Source organism: Cyprinus carpio, chromosome A17 (genome assembly GCF_018340385.1).
Source record: "Cyprinus carpio isolate SPL01 chromosome A17, ASM1834038v1, whole genome shotgun sequence".
Taxonomy (NCBI): domain Eukaryota; kingdom Metazoa; phylum Chordata; class Actinopteri; order Cypriniformes; family Cyprinidae; genus Cyprinus; species Cyprinus carpio.
The window spans coordinates 2,903,589-2,922,328 of record NC_056588.1 but is presented as its reverse complement, the minus strand read 5'-3'; the positions used below and the strand labels follow the sequence as shown (position 1 = coordinate 2,922,328).

Genomic DNA, 18,740 nt, shown 5'->3' with positions numbered 1-18,740 from the left:
GCTGATAATAAGATAGGTCTTTTGAGCTTTTGTCAGAGTAATCTTATCTGCTTCTGCCCCATCAGCCTCACAGAGGCCAGTTTTAAAAGCACATAGGAGGGAGTTTATTCAACTGTGGTGGCAGTATGTGCTCTGACTGTCCCACAGCTGGAGAGAGAGAGAGAGAGAGAGCTCCACCCTGCAGTATATTTCATGTCATTTTCTCTCTCCGCTTGCTGGCCGCTGTGTGATGGATGTGTGGGGTCAGTCCTCCGTCAGAGCAGCATGTTTTGTTCTCTGAGTGTCCGGGGAAAGTTTCAGCAGTCAAGCAGAGCTTCAGACATGCATGTTCAGGACTGAGGAGCCGCATGTTAGACTCTAAAACAGTGGTGAGTGTGACTTTTCAGTAGGGCTTTGGCTTTGTTCTCCAGTGGAACTGTCATGATTGCTGTTAACAGAACTGAATGTGTGAATAGGAATGTGTTGTCGATGCTTTTTAAGATCTCTTCATTGATGCTGCTCAAACTTTCAGGTTAGTTTGTTTTAAATCTTTAACATTGTTAAACTTCTGTAATTAATGGTATTTATGGATTATTTTATGGATCATTTCAGCTTTATATTATGTGTGTGTGGGGGTGGGGGATTTAAAATAAAAGTTTGAAAACCTCCTATTAACTTGCATTAGAATGTTCAGTATATGCATACAGAATTCCTATTGGTCTTCTTTCTCACATGTAGTTGGATACTTAATTCCCATTGGTCTTTTTTCTTTGGATACTGAATATTTTTCAAAGATCTTTTCCTTCTTGCGTCTGTTTATCTTCAGCACCGACACATTTATGACATTTAAAATATAAGACAACTTTGCCCATCTTGACATGTTAAAAAAAAAAACCTATAGACTTTCTGAGAGCATCCCGTGTGACAACTAGCCCCGTTCTGCTCTGTTTAATCTGGAAGTTCAAGCTTGTCTGGCTTTGATTATGATTTAGTAGATGTCATTCATTCGGTTGTTCTAGCTCACAACAAAAAGAAAGTTTGGCCACTGACCTTGTAAGACAAGATCACAAAACAAAAAAAAAAAATACTAAAAATACAAATCCTTCACTTGATTAAAACAAAGTCAACACTTTGTTTGTTAATTTCACTCATGACAAACTTTCTGAATTGTCTGTTTGAACATGATGAAATTAAGTATAGGAATAAAAAAAATTCTTCATCCTTTCCTTCATTTGATTAAAAAAAAACTATATAATGTATTTGTTGCGCTGCCTTTATTTCATGTATTTGTGCGCGTTTTAGAATTTGCTATGATAATGATAAGCACAACTTCGAAGGAGTAGATGAATAATGTGCTTTAACATGATGAAATGAAGGTTGTGTGTTGAACTAAAGACAGGAAGTGGCTGAGAAACATACAGAAACAGATCAGAGCATATGTACTTGATTAAAGAAGCTCTCTGGTTTATACGTTTCAGCACGTTCACAGATCCCACAGGCAGAGCAAGAGCAAACCAAGAATTCCTCACACGCTCGCAAAGGTCTCCAGCTGGAGAACATAGTCATCGTTTATAAACCTTTAAGACGTTTGTGCTTGGGCCAACCAATGACAGTGATGCAGCTGAAATGTATCCTGCTTGTGTCATTTCCTGTTTCCTGGTGCCAGAACGTGTCCCGCCTGCTTTATGGAGCATGTGTGTGTGCAGATGTAGGTACTGATGTGTTTAAGCACTTACTGTAAGTTGATATTTGGTGACGAGACCCTGTCGTGTATATCAGGATCTCTGGTTTCCTTCACAATGAATCAGAGGAAGAGAGTGCGCTTTAACTAAGAATTTGTGACAGGAACATTTGCAGATAGATTTTGAACATTTTCTTAAAGAAAATCATACTTGCAAAAGTTGCTGCCAAGCTTGGTTGTTCTGAATAGTACCCAGGCGTTGCTATGTGGTTGCTGGGGTGTTCTTTGTGGTTGCTAAGGTCTAGTTTCTCACTGAAAGTCCACATTTAAGTCTATGTGAAATTCTGGTCTGTAGATATGACTTCTGTGTGCGTCTGTGGAATTCTTTCCTCATTTGTTCATAAACCAGGACAAAATAAGTATAAATAAGAAACGGTAATGTCCTAGTGTATCATTGTGATGGCAATAGTCCAGTTTAGATTAAAAATCCAGTTTAGAAACCTTGAATGTAATCCCTTGTGCTTCAGACAAAACATTTTTTTCAGGCACTAGATTTTGGGTTATTTGACTCTTCATAGCATGTTGCTTCAGACTATAATGGAAAAGAAGACATCCAAAATACACCTTTAAGTGTTTATTTTATTGCATTTAAACTATTAAATTAACTGAAATATAGATTCCATTTACAATACTTTATAGACTGTTTTTGTCAAAATGAGTTTTTTTTCTCTGCTTCAGCAGCACTTGCAACAAATACAGTTACAGTTTTATTCTTGTATTCTGAAGGTTTTTACAAAGAGCTTTAATTATGTATCATTCACTTGATTTTATTCAACATTTATTCATAAAAACATTATGAAAATGTATTTTTTTTTTCACTGTTGACAGCTATAATCAACAATATCCACTGAACATTATCCAGTCTTCACATTTTTGTTCTGAAAATATTTATAAATAAGTGCATATTTGATTCGATAAAGCATTATTTGCATATTTAAACATAGCATTTCAGAAAACTTGTAATTCAAAACATTTTTGCAGTTGTTAATTTTATCAGTCATCTGGGAAAGTACTGTATGGTGATATCTGTTAGTTACATTTTTTACCCTATTCACCTGGGTTGCCTTGCCTTAAAATAGCCGTCCTCGTGTAGCTGAAGTCTGAGGTTGGCAGCGGGTTCGTATGAAATGTAATTAATGCGACAGCCACATTCCCCTCAGAGATATCATCTCCCAGGAGCTGTTGAAAACTAATTGAGGTGAATGTGGCTTGACCCTGGGCTACTCTTACAGTCCTGCAGTCAGATAACCCGGGGAATTAGAGCCATTATGGCTGATGTGATATTCCCCGTCATCCCATTCATCAAGCACAGGGTCCCTGGTTAATGAGGAGGTGCAGTCGACTCCTGTTTGACCGGCTCCACAGAGAGGAGAAGATAAATGAGCTGCTGCTCAGCCGGGACCGTCATCCCGACACATGCTGAGACCCTCGAGCCGCTCACACACTCTCATTTTGTTCAGAGTGGTGTGACATTGTACCTCATTTAAAACCCCGTTAACTAAAATGTCATGCTCATGTCCCGGTGGTGGGTTGAGATGTTTGATGTAAGGTTTGAATGCATTAATTTACATTTACATTTAGTCATTCTGCAGACGCTTTTATCCAAAGCAGTCATTTTATGCAGATGCTTTGATCCAAAGCGATAGAAACAGAGAAGGAAAGAGGAAGGAATAAATAAAGAGAAAGACAATTTTTTTTTTTTAATGATGATGAAATAAAGTAGCTTCATAAGAGATAAGTTTTTTTTAGCTGTTGTTTGAAAATTGTCAGGGATTCTGCATTCCGGATAGGGGTGGAAAGATCATTCCACCAGCCAGGAACGGCGAACGAGAATGTTCTGGAAAGTGATTTTGAGCCTCTCTGTGATGGTACCATGAGGCGTCGCTCATTGGCGAATCTCAGACTTCTGGAGGGGATGTAGATTCGTAGTAGTGAGTGGAAGTAGGCGGGTGCTGAGCCTGTGGCTGTTCTATATGCAAGCATCAATGTCTTGAACTTGATGCGAGCCACAACTGGTAGCCAGTGCAAGGAGATAAAGAGAGGTGTAACATGGACTCCTTTGGGCTTGTTGAAGACCAGTAGTGCCACTGCATTCTGAATCATATGTAGAGGTTTGATTGTGCTAATTGCACTAGCCAGTGATTTTATGTTCAGATTTGCATTTATGTATGTGCAAGGAATTAATTTCTTGATGATTAACATAAGTTCTTAATAGTGGATTATATAAAAATGTCAAATTTTATTTTATTAAATAAATGTAAATGATTTATATTTATTTCTAATTTATATTTATTTTATATTTATTTAAATTTACTATTATACATTTAATTTGTACATAATACATAATTATATATATATATATATATATATATATATATAAATACTATATATATATATTATATATATATAATATATACAATGTATATAATTTTATTTATATATAAATACAGTATATAAAACGAAATATAAAATAAATACATTAAATAATCTAAATAAATAAAATTAGAAATAAATATTTATTTATTTATTTGACACGTTTTTAATTTGGGGCTGAAATGTGACCTGGACATGATCATAAGCTTTGTGAGAGTTCTCTCTGACAGTTTAGAATTGATTTCCATGCATGATACATATGCTGTTACGATTAATTCATGCGGCTTTTGTGCATGAATACTTCATAGCTCTTTTTAATGGCTTGAAAATTGCTCTTTGCTTGCAATGAAAGGGCTGCACACAAGAGACAGCAGGCAGATCATGTGATTGGACCATAATAAAGTGTTTATCACAGGCTGGCTGTGTCTGGCAGCTCAGATCAGCCTTTTCTCTTCAGCATCGCTGGCTTTCTTAACTGATGAAAAGTGGCCAGATTTCGCGCAGCATTGACTGGAGGGCATGTCACTTAACAAATGAATGCTTCTGTCTTCGAGGACAGTCGAGCTAGTCACAGAGAGCACGAGACCCCTGTGCCTCTCGCACTGGAGGAATGCGCATGTTTTGAGCTAGATGAAGGAAGCGTCTCAGATCATCTCACGAGTATAACAATCTATTTTGTGCCTCAGATCTTCTCTGCATTCGTCGATATTAAATTACAGCATTTTCTTAAAGCATTTGAGCCATTTTTAGCAAACTGCAGTTTAGCTTTTTAACCCAAGACATGCCTGATTATTTGAAAAGAGATCTCCCATGTTTTTTCATACATTTCCTGAGGACTGTGGGAAAAGAAATACAAGCCGTGGGTCAGAGTTTCACAGTGGTCACTCTACTTTTAGATTGTGTCTGTGAGAATACAGAAATACACCCCAGTATGACTGCAACTGAGCCGAATGAGTGTGTTAAACCATCTGAACAGTGCTGAACACACTAGATATGTGTGTCATATTTTCAAAACTGACTAGCTGACTAATTAGTATTAATGAAGCATTGTGAAATTAGGCTAGTTCAAGGTTCACTTGACTTTATTAGACATGTTTCTTAGGGGGCTTGTTTATGTTTAGCAAGTTCTTACCATCCAGTAAATGCACATTTTCCTTTTCACTAGATTTTTACATTGTTTAAATGAATGTTTCTCCAGAATGTGAAGATTTTTTTTTTGTTTTGTTTTTTTACTCTGCAAGTGAATGGGTGCCGTCAGGATGAGAGTCCAAACAGCTAATAAAAACGTCACAATAATCCACAAGTAATCCACACCACTCCAGTCCAACAAGTAACGTCTTGTGAACTGAAAAGCTGCATGTTTGTAAGAAACAAATCCATCATTAAGATGGTTTTAACTTCAAATATGAGTCCTGTATCCATAATATTTTTCCCCATTAAAACGTCATCTTTTTCTGCACAGATCAAGCACTATCTACATGCAAAAACAGTTCTAAACAAATATGTTGATGGATTTTGATGACAACAGGAGATGGACTTTTTAGTGGAGGAAGTGTTATTACGGATTAGTTCAAATGTCTTAATTAATGGATTTGTTTCTTATAAACATGACGGCACCCATTCACTCCAGAGGATCCAATTTTATAAAATAAACGTCAGCTAAAATACAATATTTAAAAATGTATTTTATTTCAGCTAGTTGCCAAGGCAAAGTTTCTAATTTTCATTTTATTTAAACTTGAAGTACTACAATAACTAAAACTAAAAATGAAATAAATCTCAATAAGTATACAGACATATTTAACAACAACAACAACAAAAAAACTAATGAAAATGACAAAAACATACAACAAAACTACTAATTAAGTGACATTAAATAAATAAGTGAAAGTGAAAGTGACGTGACATAAAGACCAAGTATGGTGACCCATACTCAGAATTCGTGCTCTGCATTTAACCCATCCACAGTTCATACACACAGCAGTGAACACACACACTGTGAACACACACACGGAGCAGTGGGTATCATTTATGCTGCGGTGCCCGGGGAGCAGTTGGGGGTTCAGTGCCTTGCTCAAGGGCACCTCAGTCGTGGTATTGTCGGCCTGAGACTCGAACCCACAACCTTAGGGTTAGGAGTCAAACTCTCTAACCACTAGGCCACGACTTCCCCAAATAATAATAATAATAATAATAACAGAAAATATGGAAATAAAAAACTAATTCAAAATATTAATAAAATCTATAATGGTATATCACTGATAATAAAATCCAAGTGTTTGCCAACGATGTTGCCAGGATGTTGTGGATGGTTACCTAAGCAGTTGCTAAGGTGATCTAAGTGGTTTTTAGCACATTGCTTAAGGTGTTCAGAGTCCTTAATAGTGCATTGCTATGTGGTTGCTAGGGTGCTCTAAGTGGTTACTATGATGTTGTTAGGGTAATGCAAAGTGGTTAAAATCAAGTGAAAATCAAAAATCTGGTCACGTAGAGCAGTAACTGCATACATCTTTTCAACAAACAACAAACTGCATGAATAAAGCTACTGTAAGCCGTTTGTCAAATAACTCATTATTCGAACGATAATAATACTGATGCTGCAAGCAGTGATAATTAACGTCTTCATACATAACATATAGACCTATTTATCAGTTAAACTCATCTCATGCTCGTCTTATTTTGGTTGTTGTGTTTGTTTTTATAATGAATCTCCTTGTTGATGTCTTCCGAGGCTGTCTGGCTGTTGAATGTCCTTCTCTGAGGCTCATTGATGTGTGTAAATCTGAGCCAAGTCAGTCTTTGGAAGTGTCACTTCCTCCAGCACAGCGCAGCTCAGTCTGTGAATATTAATCACCCTCAATAAGCTGCTCAGTGTCTGTGAACATCAGCCATCAACGCACAGGTGCGCTCAGACTCCGACTGCAGGGATCCCGGAATCGTTCAGGGGCTTCTGCGCTCATACAGGACAATATTAAAAGCTTTTCTAAAAGGACTCAACAAGTTATTCTCATTTCTCAGCTCTGTTCTGTTTTTAATCCGTTTCATTGACTGCTGTATATTTCAGTTATGTTTTACAATCTGAAGACAGGATGAAGAGCATTTGGCTCTTGCTGTCCTTCTCGCTGTCTGTGAGGTTGTGCCTTTAAATCTCAGTTTTATATTTAGAGCAGTATATTATAACTTTGACTATGGATAATGAAACAAACACTGATCAAGAAATTTGTGGGGATTTGAGCACACCAGACAGTTTTTCTATAAAATTTTAATACATAAAAAATATATTTGAAAAAATTTTAATTTATATAAATAATTTATTCAATAATTCTATATAACTAAATTCTATTTTTTAATTTTAAATAAAAATTTTATTGTTGTTGTATTTTTTTTTTCATTATTGATCTTTATTATGATTATTATTAATATTATTCTTGTGATTATTAGTATTATTATGTGGATGTTTAGTGTTTATTTATATCTTATATCTATTTAAGTTCTCTTTAGCATGCATCCTACATCTTCAGCATTTATGTTGTATTTAAACAATATTTAGTGAAAGCATATGGATTTACTTTATGGATTTAAAGTACTTATGGATTTACTGGAAGTGAGTTTAACGTTACTTTTGATATGGTTGATATTTAATATTAAGCCTGGGGATGTGATACTTGACATCTGATGACAATTCACTTGAATAATATAAAAAAATAAGACCCAGTAGCCTTTTAAATGTCATTGTTTTAATGTCAAGTGTGTTTTTTGGGTCATTTTACCAGCATTTCAACCGAGGGATTTTGTACTGAAGTACATTGTTGTCACATTATTTAATGCCGTTAAAATGCTCAATATTTATTTGTCTGCTTTAAAAGAGGTTCTTCCTGCATTCCAAAACGTTCTCATTGCCAGCAAAGTGTATAATGTGCCATGCATACATGTGGGTGACATAGTTGACTAAAATGTCTGTGTGCTAAAAATATTTGAGGGAAATTTTTAGGAAATGAGCTTACAAATCTTGAGATGATGCTTTGCCCTCTGGTTCTCCAGTGAGTAAACAAAAGAGGTCACGTCTCTGTCTGTCATACAATACCAGGAAGACATGCTGAGGGAAAGTTGTTTTCTTCTGACCTGGAATATTGGCTTTCAGGCTAATACACCAATACACACCATAACCACCTCCATGGAAGTTGATAAGGCTCAGAGTGTATCTGAAGCAGCTTTCAAAGGTCCAGACCTGCTCTTTTGACTGTTGCTTAGTCTGAGAACTGGATATACATCACAACTCTGCAAGATTAATGAGGCGGTTTTCTCCTCACTGCTGTTTTCAGGCTGCAGATAATGGTTGTATTGTTTGTGTGTGTTGTAGGATGGCTCTCTGGGTAACATTGAAGATCTGGTCCAAGAGTATTCAGAGTATTACAGCACGTCCTACAGCGAAGTGTGTGACAGAATGGAGGAGTTACGAAAACGCAGAGTCACTCAAGAAGCAGAAACGGTAAATTAATTAGATGAGACTCTATTTAAGGCATATTTTGCATATATTTTTTCACTACTCTTGAGGTTGGCAAGGTTTTTCAGTGTTTTTGAAAGATGTCTCTTCTGCTCACCTAAATACAGAAAAAACAGTAATATTGTGGAATATTATTACATTTTAAATTAGGTGTTTTTATTGAAATATATTTTAAAATGTAATTTATTCCTCTGATGCAAAGGTGAATTTTCACCATCATTACTTACATCTTCAGAGTCACATGATCCTTCAGAAATCATTCTAATATGCTGATTTGCTGCTCAAGAAACACTTATTATTATCATTGTTGAAAACAGTGCGATTTATATTTTTGTGGAAACCATGATGCAGTATTTTTTTCTGGACTTTTTAAGTGAATAGAAAGTTCTAAATAACAGCTTTTATTTGAAATCAAAATGTTTTGTAACATTATAAATGAATGCATCATTGCTGAATAAAAGTGTTACATTTTACAAAAAAAGTAAGACCAGAAACTTTTCAAGTAGTCTAGCATTTCAAAAAGTGACGTGACATACAGCCAAGTATGGTGACCCATACTCAGAATTCGTGCTCTGCATTTAACCCATCCGAAGTGCACACACACAGCAGTGAACACACACACACCGTGAACACACACACGGAGCAGTGGGCAGCCATTTATGCTGCGGCGCCTGGTAGTGGTATTGCCAGCCCAAGACTCGAACCCACAACCTTAGGGTTAGGAGTCAAACTCTCTAACCATTAGGCCAGGAATACCCCGGAAAATCCAGAAAAAAGCCAGAAAATCCTGATATTTTTCCTCTGTGAAATATTGCGTCACAATGAAAATTATGGTTAGATGTGTCATTTGGCTCCACTAGATAAGGGTTATCAGAGAATAAGGAATGAGCAGTTTATCATTGAGGGCTTTGTTTAATGCATTGCTGCATGACTTTTTTCTCAGGGAAAGGCTGAATCAACAACATCCCTTCAGCTGCGCTTGGAAATCCAGGTGGGTAATGAATCACGGTCAGCGGAGGGAATGACCCGTCCAGGAAGTTGTGCTTTTATGGGAAAGACACTTATAGTGTCATCTTTACACTTTTTTTCAAACACCATCTCAGTCTGTATTTGTTGTTAAGAGTCTAAAATGTCTTTATTTTTCCTCCCAGGAGTCGCTGGGTCTGTCTAGTGCCGTGTCCACACCTGAGGTCGAGAGGAGGTATGTGTGTGTTGTTGCATTTTTAGCATTTCTCATCCAGTCTTTGCAAACTGTGCTTGTTCCAAGAACATGATTAAGGGACTTTCTAAGATTGCATTAGAGCTGGTATGACAACGAGAAATGAGATATTTAGAGTTCCTGGACGTACATAAATGAGACACGGCAGGCCTGAGAGTTACATCCGGTCATCGGGACATTGGAGATGATGCATGCATTTCCTGTTGACCTCTTTATTCTTCATTTCTCTTTTTCCTTCCTTCCATTGTGCACTGGATGAGATGTGAATCGCCACCATCAGCATGTTAATACATGTAATGCACGAGTCAATTTAGTTATTTTTGTTTTATTATTCACAGTTTCGACTACATTGATGAAGGAAAACTTATTATAAAACAGATTCTTGTGAATGAGCCACAGTCAAAGCTATTGTGAAATAAAACAATAAGCAAGAAAAGGCCACATACAGTGATTTTTTTCCATAGTTAAAGGATGGTAATTGTGGTAAACCCCCCTAAAAATGTTAAATCACTGTAATGTCTCTCAGGGTTTATTGCATTTAGAAAAGACACTATATTCAATAGTTTAAAATATAATTAAGGGTAATTAGAAAAAGAAATTAGTACTTGTATTAAATTGATCAAAAGTGACAGTAAATATATTTATAATGTCACAAAGAGGTTCTATTTCAAATAAATGCTGTTCTTTTGAACTTCATTAAAAACCATAAACAAAATTATCACGTTTTACACAAAAAATATTAAGCAGCACAACTGTATTCAACATTGATAATAATATTAATGTTTCTTGAGCATCAAATCAGCATATTAGAATGATTTCTGAAGGATCATGTGACACTGAAGACTGGAGTAATGATGCTGAAAATTAAGATTTGTGTCAGAAATAAATTACTTTTTAAAATATATTCAAAAACAAAACAGTTAAATAAAAAAAATTCTACTAAATTATATAAATATAAATAAATATTATAAAAAATTGTGCTATATTATATATACATAAGAACAAAAACATAAAAAATCGTGCTGATCCCAAACTTTTAAGTAGTAGTACATATACTATACAATCTGTTTTATAATAGGTGATGCAGATGAATTCTATATTACTAAGCTGTGTTAACTAACTATATTTCTTTATCTACTAAATAATATTACTTGCTAAAGGAGATATTTTTAATATCAATGTTTATTTGTAACATCATCGCCATTAATGGTTGTACTGAACATGCAGCGGTAAGGCACGTTTGCTTGCAGTTTCTACATATATCTGCCCTCATACGGCTAAACGTTTGCATAGCTTCAAAGAGCTCAGGTACATGCTAACATCAGCTGAGAGGAAGACAAATAAAGAGAGAGGGAGAGGAATTCATGAGCCATGTGATTGCTCTGTCACTGTAAAACCCCTCCGGTGCGTGAAAAAGCCTCCATTGTTGCAGTGAGGTGTGGTGTGGTGTGGCGGCAGACAGCAGCATGTGTCTGTATGCGCTCTGACAGACAGCATGGACACCAGTTAGGACAGGGACACATAACTAGAAATCAGTGGATAGGTGCTGAAAATGAAGAGAATAATGGGGGAGAGCAGGTGAGATGAGGCACGCTGTGAAGATGCTTTGATGGAGACGTGTTTGCCTGGAGTTCATTCATGTTTGTACTTTTGCTTGCAGGCAAACAATGAACAAATCCAGCTCTGAAGACGGATCTGGTTAGTACCGTATTGTCTGTTTGTTTGATTGTTGTATAAAAACAAGTAAAGTCACACAGGGTTCACACAGTCAGTGGGAGTATCAAGGAATTTTAAAAACGCCTGGAAAAGTCAAAAGTGAATGTACATTTTTCTAATCAACATTTAATAATCAAATTGTTATTGGTTAAACAGCTTTCTTTTGTTAATACCCTATAAAAATATTTAGAAAATCTCATCAAGTTGTGGTGGTGTAATTCATTGGTCAAAAATTGTTGGAACCCTGTGAAATTCACTGTCAGTGAAGATTTTAGACACACCTACTTATTATTTATTATGACTCTTTTCCACATCTGCAACAATTTCCCTTCACTATCTGGTCCAAATAATTGTTTTTCAATTACATTACTACGTAGTCCCACACATGACATGCAAGAAAAAATAAATAAATTGTGCGCACGTTTTACTAATTTGTTCCCTCGATTTTCTAATTCGTTCCCTTGATTTGCTAATTTGTGCGCACAATTTACTAATTTGTTCCCTCAATGTACTAAAACGTGCACACGATAACGATTTCTTTCCCTCGATTTGCTAATTTGTGCACACAATTTACTAATTCGTTCCCTTGATGTACTAAAACGTGTAAACAATTACTATTTAGTTCCCTCGATTTGCTAATTTGTGTGCACAATTTACTAATATGTTCCCTCGATGTACTAAAACGTGCACACAATTACTATTTAGTTCCCTCGATTTTTCTAATTTATTCCCTCGATTTGCTAATTTGTGCACACAATTTACTAATTTGTTCCCTCGATGTACTAAAATGTGCACAAAAATACTATTTTGTTCCCTCGATTTGCTAATTTTTGGTCATAATTTACTAATTTGTTCCGTCGATGTACTAAAACGTGTACATGATTACTATTTCGTTCCCTCGATTTTCTAATTCTTTCCCTCGATTTGCTCATTTGTGCGCACAATTTACTAATTTGTTCCCTCTATATACTAAAACGTGCATACGATTACTATTTAGTTCCCTCAGTTTTCTAATTAGTTCCCTCGATTGCTAATTTGTCCGCACAATTTTCTAATTTGTTCCCTCAATGTACTAAAACATGCACACGATTACTATTTAGTTCCCTCGATTTGCTATATCAAGTGCACAATTTACTAATTCGTTCTCTTGATTTATAAATTGTTGTGCACGATTGAGCAAATCAAGGGAACGAATTAGTAAATCATGCGCACAATTAATAAATCGAGGGAACAAATTAGTAATCATGTGCATGATTTAGCCCACTATTTTTTTCCTGCATGCCAATTGCGGGGCTCTGTACATTACTGTTCAAAAGTTTGAGGTGTTTTTTTTTTTTTTTGCTTGTTTGTTTGTTTTTGTCAACAAAGTGTGCATTATTTGATCAATAATACAGTAAAATCAGTAAAAAAAAAATTTTATATTATTACAATTTAAAATAACTGTTTTGTATTTGACTATATCTTAAAATGTAATTTATTCCCGTGATTTAAAAAATGTGTCCAAACTTTTGACTTTTGAGTTCTCATATAGCTTAAGAACTACTTCTTCAGACATTCATTGAGTTTCAAACTGTGTTTCTAACAGCAGGGACATGGGACAGAAAGAAAAACAAATCGTTCTGGCAAAACTTCCGCAAGGCACAGAAAGGGGGCCTTCGAATGCCACCCAAAGGTTCTTCACCCACTTCTAATCGCAGTTCTATTCAGTCTTTAATGAAATATTGCTTTAAATTATACACATGACCTTTGACCTCTGGTTTACAGGAGAGGATCTGGGCTTCGTGGCCAGTGAGATCACAATGAGTGATGAAGAACGCATCCAGCTGATGATGATGGTGAAGGAGAAGATGATCACAGTGGAGGAAGCCTTGGCTCGGGTCTGAAACACTTCACAACCCATTTTACTTCCCTAACGTGATATATTTCTGAGAAAACGAGATGCTCAACAAAAACAATGTAGGATGGGCAGTGGTGGATGAAGTACACAAATCAAGTAGTTGAGTAAAAGTATAGATAACCTAATAAAATATTACTCCACTGAAAATAAATAATGAGTAATAAGTACTCAGTTTCAATCTAGAGTAAAAGTACAAAAGTACTTGATTTTTAATGTACTTGAGTATTAAAAGTAAAAAGTACTGATCGATAAACTGAAATTATTTATTCAAGACAGCACTAGTCTAACTAGTCATAAGAAAGATTAGTGCAGACATTTATTATGTATTGATTTGTAAATAATCAAACTTTATATTTTATTGCCAAAACATATTATACAATATCAAAACATTAAACTTCAGTACACTAAAATATCAGGTTGAAGTACTGATAATTCAAGTAAAAAAAAAAAAACAGATATTATAAAAAAATTTGGGAAAACAAATTATTATTATTTTTTTAAATGTGGTGACAAAAATTATACAATGTGCAGACGTCAAATGGGGAAAAATGCGTTAACATTTTAAGAGGAACTACAGCAGCGTGAAAGATTCAGTGACATTCAGTCAACATGTAACCATTTCAGTGGGTTTAAACAGCTCAGGCTTTTATAGCAGGTTTACTTCACAAATAACTGACACTGACCTAAATATGATTTTCATTTACAACAGGCAATACTAAAATTGTGCATTTCTAACTTAGTTTTTGCGGCATCAGTCACATGTGTCTTTGACAATATCCTGGTTCCTGGCTGTTTTGACCAGATCATTGAATCAGTGTGTTGTTGATCAGTCCGATTCACAAATGAATCGTTCAGTGTGATTTGTGAATCAGTTCAACAGGTTCATATGATATTGTGCATTGGAATGTAGTGAATGATGAATAAAAATGTCCTAAAATACTTCCCAAAAATACATTGTTACAGTCCACCACTGAGGATGGGACTTGATTTTACTTCCTCAAACATTCGCTAATGTGCTTTTTTTGGTCCCTCAGCTGAAAGAGTATGAAATGCAGAACAAGCTGTCCAACAGCGTGGACACGGCCGATTGGACCGACACACCCAGTGCATCCATGACCAAATCCTCCTACTGTAATGTAAGCTTCCCAGTTACTTTCTGTGTTTGCTAATGTCAACTTCTCGCGAAAATCCAGGTCTCCCCCAAAGCCACCCGCGTGGAAATGAAAGGCGTGAACATCCATTAGCCGTGTTTTTTGTGATGAACTTGTTTATTGGTGGATCTTCTGTCTACAGACACTCTCAGCAGGGTTTTCACCCACTACCCGCGGGATTTGTCGCCCCTCCATCCCCCCGTCATGTCCTAGATGTGATCCACGGCCCCTCTGGGCCTCCAGGCGGGGTCCCATTCATCCCCTCAATGCTGTAACCCCCCCATTGTGCATTTTTGGCTAGTTGAATGCAGGGCTGCGCTCTCATCAGCGGCCCACAGCTCTTTTGTGCAGGGATTGTGTGCTTAAAGCGCTCAGATGCAGGATCCATTCCACCAATTCCAATTGACAGAGCCACTGTTTACCATTTGTTGCATGCTAAAAAAAAATTAAAATCATTTTGCACTTTAGTTGTTGTGTTAGCAAAGACGAGCATCAGTCTTATGATGGCTTTTAAGGTTAGGGATATGAACGAACCTCTGTTCAGCATCTACTGTACATAGTCCTGCATTGTTTAATAAATGTTTAATTTTTCAGCATTTAATGAAAAAGTCCCATAGATGCTCATTGAAAGAGCGAGATGAAATGAATTCAACTTCTCTAGAGCATGTTTGCAAACCACAATGCCTTTCTTAATAAATCTAGCCTGAATGTGTACTCTGTGAAATATCTTATAATCTTCCTCTTCACCCAGCTTTAGGTCACAAACTTGTTTGCTGATATCTAAACTGAATTTGAGCATATCATTTCACTTATTAACTAGTGCTATGATATTACTATATTTTGTTGGTTACGTGGTAATATCATGTTTTTGTACATGTGCATGTTAATACCATGCTTTTTTCCGACATGCATCTTGGTATTCTTTGAACTACTGTTCAAAAGTTTGGGGTTGGAAAGATTTTTAATGACAATTGTTTGACTTTCTCTGCTTGAAATTTACAGATGCCAGTTGCGTAACATCCCACCCGCTGAAATAGTTCAGTTCTAAGACTCACGCACAAGAGCCGTTTACAGAAGACTCTAATAGTCTCATACTGACTGTGTTTGACATTTCACCGGGTTTATTTCAGGTCCTGTGATGTTTTATGGGTCTGAAGTGTGGCGAGAGCCTCACATGTTTAACACCTTCTGTCAGACACGTGCTATTCTGTATTATAAGTATGAACCGTAAATGATGGGGTAATTATAGTTGAGATGTGTCTGTCTCTCCTGCATGTGGTTTCTGAGCCCATAGCCGTCTGCTGCTAAAACAGATGATTCTGAGAAATACAGGCTGCTCTACCTGCTGAAAATAAGATAGAAATGAGTCCGGCACCCTCATGTCTCCGTGATATTCTGGTCTCTAGATGCGAATCAGCGTGTCTGTAGGTGAAAATGGTGTGTCTGATCATTTAGTAAAGTAGCAGCACAACTCTCAAGAGCCGTTTATAGCAGACATTAGCAAACACTCAGACTCTAATAGTCTCACACTCACTGTATTTGACATTTCACATGATTTGAGGAATCAGTCATGCCTGGAGCAGAAACACTGCAGGACGAGTTGCATGTTGAAGTTCATGTGTTTGAGAGTCTGAAATATTTGCAACTTCTCTATTGAGTGCACGTCATCTATTTTTATAGTTTGAATACGTAGGCTTTTTGGTTTACCATATGCTGAAGACAAATGAATGCATGTGGTCAATAATACTATCCAATACAATCAAATTCACTTAAATTCACCTAATACACCTAATACCTTAAACATCTTAACCCTCTCCTTTTTCTTTCCTTTCCTTTCCTTTCCTTTCCTTTCCTTTCCTTTCCTTTCCTTTCCTTTCCTTTCCTTTCCTTTCCTTTCCTTTCCTTTCCTTTCCTTTCCTTTTTCTTTTTCCTTTCCCTTTCCTTTCCTTTCCTTTCCTTTCCTTTCCTTTCCTTTCCTGTCCTTTCCTGTCCTGTCCTGTCCTGTCCTTTCCTGTCCTGTCCTGTCCTGTCCTGTCCTGTCCTGTCCTGTCCTATTTAAATTCATCTTATATTTTATTTTGTTTTATTATTTATTCTATTTTAGTTTATTTGTTTTGTTTTATATTTTATATTTATTGTTATTTTATTTTATTTTATGATTTTATTTAATTTTATATTGTTTTTATTTAATTTTATTTTTTATTTTTGTGTTTATTAGTAGTAAGCTATGCCCTAACCAGTTTTTATTTTATTTTATTTTGTTATTTTCAATTATTTTTTCTATATTTTTATATTTTTTTTAAATATTTTGTCTGTTTTATATTTTTTAATTTAATTTTATATATATATATTTTATTTCAGTTCATTTCATTTCATTTTTTGTGTTCATCAGTAGTAAACTATACCTGAAGCAGTTTTCTGTGCCTTATCCCGTACAGTCGAGAGAACAGTCAGAAGATGAGCTGGAAGAGTCAGCCACCTTTCGTCGACTTCATAAACTTGTCAATTCAACTCGACGCGTGAGAAAGAAACTTATTCGAATTGATGAGGCCAAAAAACATGGCTCAAAAGGTGAGAGATGAATGCATTTCAGAACATATTCATGTCATAAAGCACACCTGAAATAGCAGTGCAGATGAACACAGAACATCTAGGATGAGAAACTGTTTTTATCATAATAGCAGAATCACTCTTGGGCCAATTCACAAAACCGTTAAGCAGCCACAGTCTAAAGGTTGATAATGAATGATTATGAAGCTAAATGTTGATTTATTTGGACTAGCATGCATTGAGACCAGGGATATGTATTAAGAAAGTAAATAGGGTGAGTGTAGTTTTTATGTTGACTTTAAACCTGCTCTGTTTCCCGTCCAGACCCTGTGAGTCCTGAAGCGCTCCCGTCCAGCGAGGAGGGTGTCTCTCTCTACTCTGGGGTGCACAAACGTCTCGCCGTGTCCCAGGGTGACTGTCTGAGCTCCGTGCTTCATGAACAGCTCTCTCTGGACAGAGACTCGGACAGTCTGACCACGTCTCCCTCCTCCAGCAGCTTAGACACCTACAGCAGCCACAAGCTCTTCAAGGCCTTCAGTAAGAGCAGCAGCAGTCAGGGCCTGGAGCCCACGACGGGACCCAGCGGAGCGGTTTCTGGGCTGGACGCAGGCAGCGGATCCTCCTTCTCTGAGGCAGATGGTGAGGTCGAGCACAGGTTGTCCCGCTCCGTGACGGATGGGGAGATGAGACGAGCCCTGAGCCCCTCAAACTACCATGGAGTGAGTGCTTCCACCATGTTTTGTTTTATTTTATTTTATTTTTATATATATATATATATTTTTATTATATCTTATTTAGGTTTATTTTTATAAATTTTGTTTTATTTATATTCTTTGTATATGTATTTTATGATTTTTTTTTTTTTTTGTATTTGATATATTTTATATATTTTTTTTTGTGTGTGTGTTTGTGTATGTTTATCTATAGTAAGCTTTAACCAGATTTTCTTTCATTTTACTTTACTTCACATGTCCCAGGGTGATGTTTACCTCCAAAACTATAAAAAACCCTAGTCATACAATAGCTTTGCGTGAGGAATGGACATAATTGAAGTCATTAATCACTGAAAATGTAACTTGTATGTCAAGATTTCAATGTAATGATATAAACTTGATTCAGTACTAACTGTACTTTGTGTCACAGAGAACCTGCAGCTTTGGAGGATTTGATCTCACAAGCCGATCTGTGTACATGAGCAACAGCAGCGGTGACCCCACAGTAAGGACATGTTGTAAACGTGCAAATTAATTCAGAAAATCTAGTCCAAATGCATTAAGATCTGTTTACGACAGACTACGTCCATGTCATTCTTATTGTTTGAGAAGATGAAGGGTGTGCATAATGTCACGTCTGTCCTCCAGAATGAAAACGGTGATATCAGCATGAGAGACGCGTCCAGATCTCCAACACCTTCCCGTATCTCTCTGGGGAAGAAGGTGAAATCTGTTAAAGAGACCATGAGGAAACGCATAACCAAGAAATATAATTCCTCTCCATCGGAGCAGGTGATTGTTTGATAAAGATTCATTCATAATGCAAGACACTGGAAAGATTTGAGCAATTCCAATATAGCAATTCTGTCCTTTTTGTCCAAGCAGAATACAGTTTGG

At 36.3% G+C, this 18,740-nt stretch overlaps 1 protein-coding gene across 3 annotated transcripts in view; it reads left to right on the top strand.

The window, feature by feature from the left end:
* sash1b (SAM and SH3 domain containing 1b) overlaps positions 1–18,740 on the top strand; it is an 84,500-nt gene that overhangs the window by 57,113 nt on the left and 8,647 nt on the right. The window contains exons 1-12 of one of the 3 annotated variants that reach the window (XM_042773532.1): positions 157–368; positions 8,454–8,582; positions 9,541–9,588; positions 9,749–9,798; positions 11,477–11,514; positions 13,118–13,204; positions 13,297–13,409; positions 14,464–14,565; positions 17,019–17,151; positions 17,455–17,849; positions 18,274–18,348; positions 18,492–18,635. In XM_042773532.1, the coding sequence (XP_042629466.1) occupies positions 234–368; positions 8,454–8,582; positions 9,541–9,588; positions 9,749–9,798; positions 11,477–11,514; positions 13,118–13,204; positions 13,297–13,409; positions 14,464–14,565; positions 17,019–17,151; positions 17,455–17,849; positions 18,274–18,348; positions 18,492–18,635 (1,449 nt within the window). In that variant the 5' untranslated portion in view covers positions 157–233. Of the gene's footprint in view, positions 1–156; positions 369–8,453; positions 8,583–9,540; positions 9,589–9,748; positions 9,799–11,036; positions 11,395–11,476; positions 11,515–13,117; positions 13,205–13,296; positions 13,410–14,463; positions 14,566–17,018; positions 17,152–17,454; positions 17,850–18,273; positions 18,349–18,491; positions 18,636–18,740 lie in introns of those variants that run through there. The other 2 variants (XM_042773531.1, XM_042773533.1) reach the window with 2 other exon arrangements.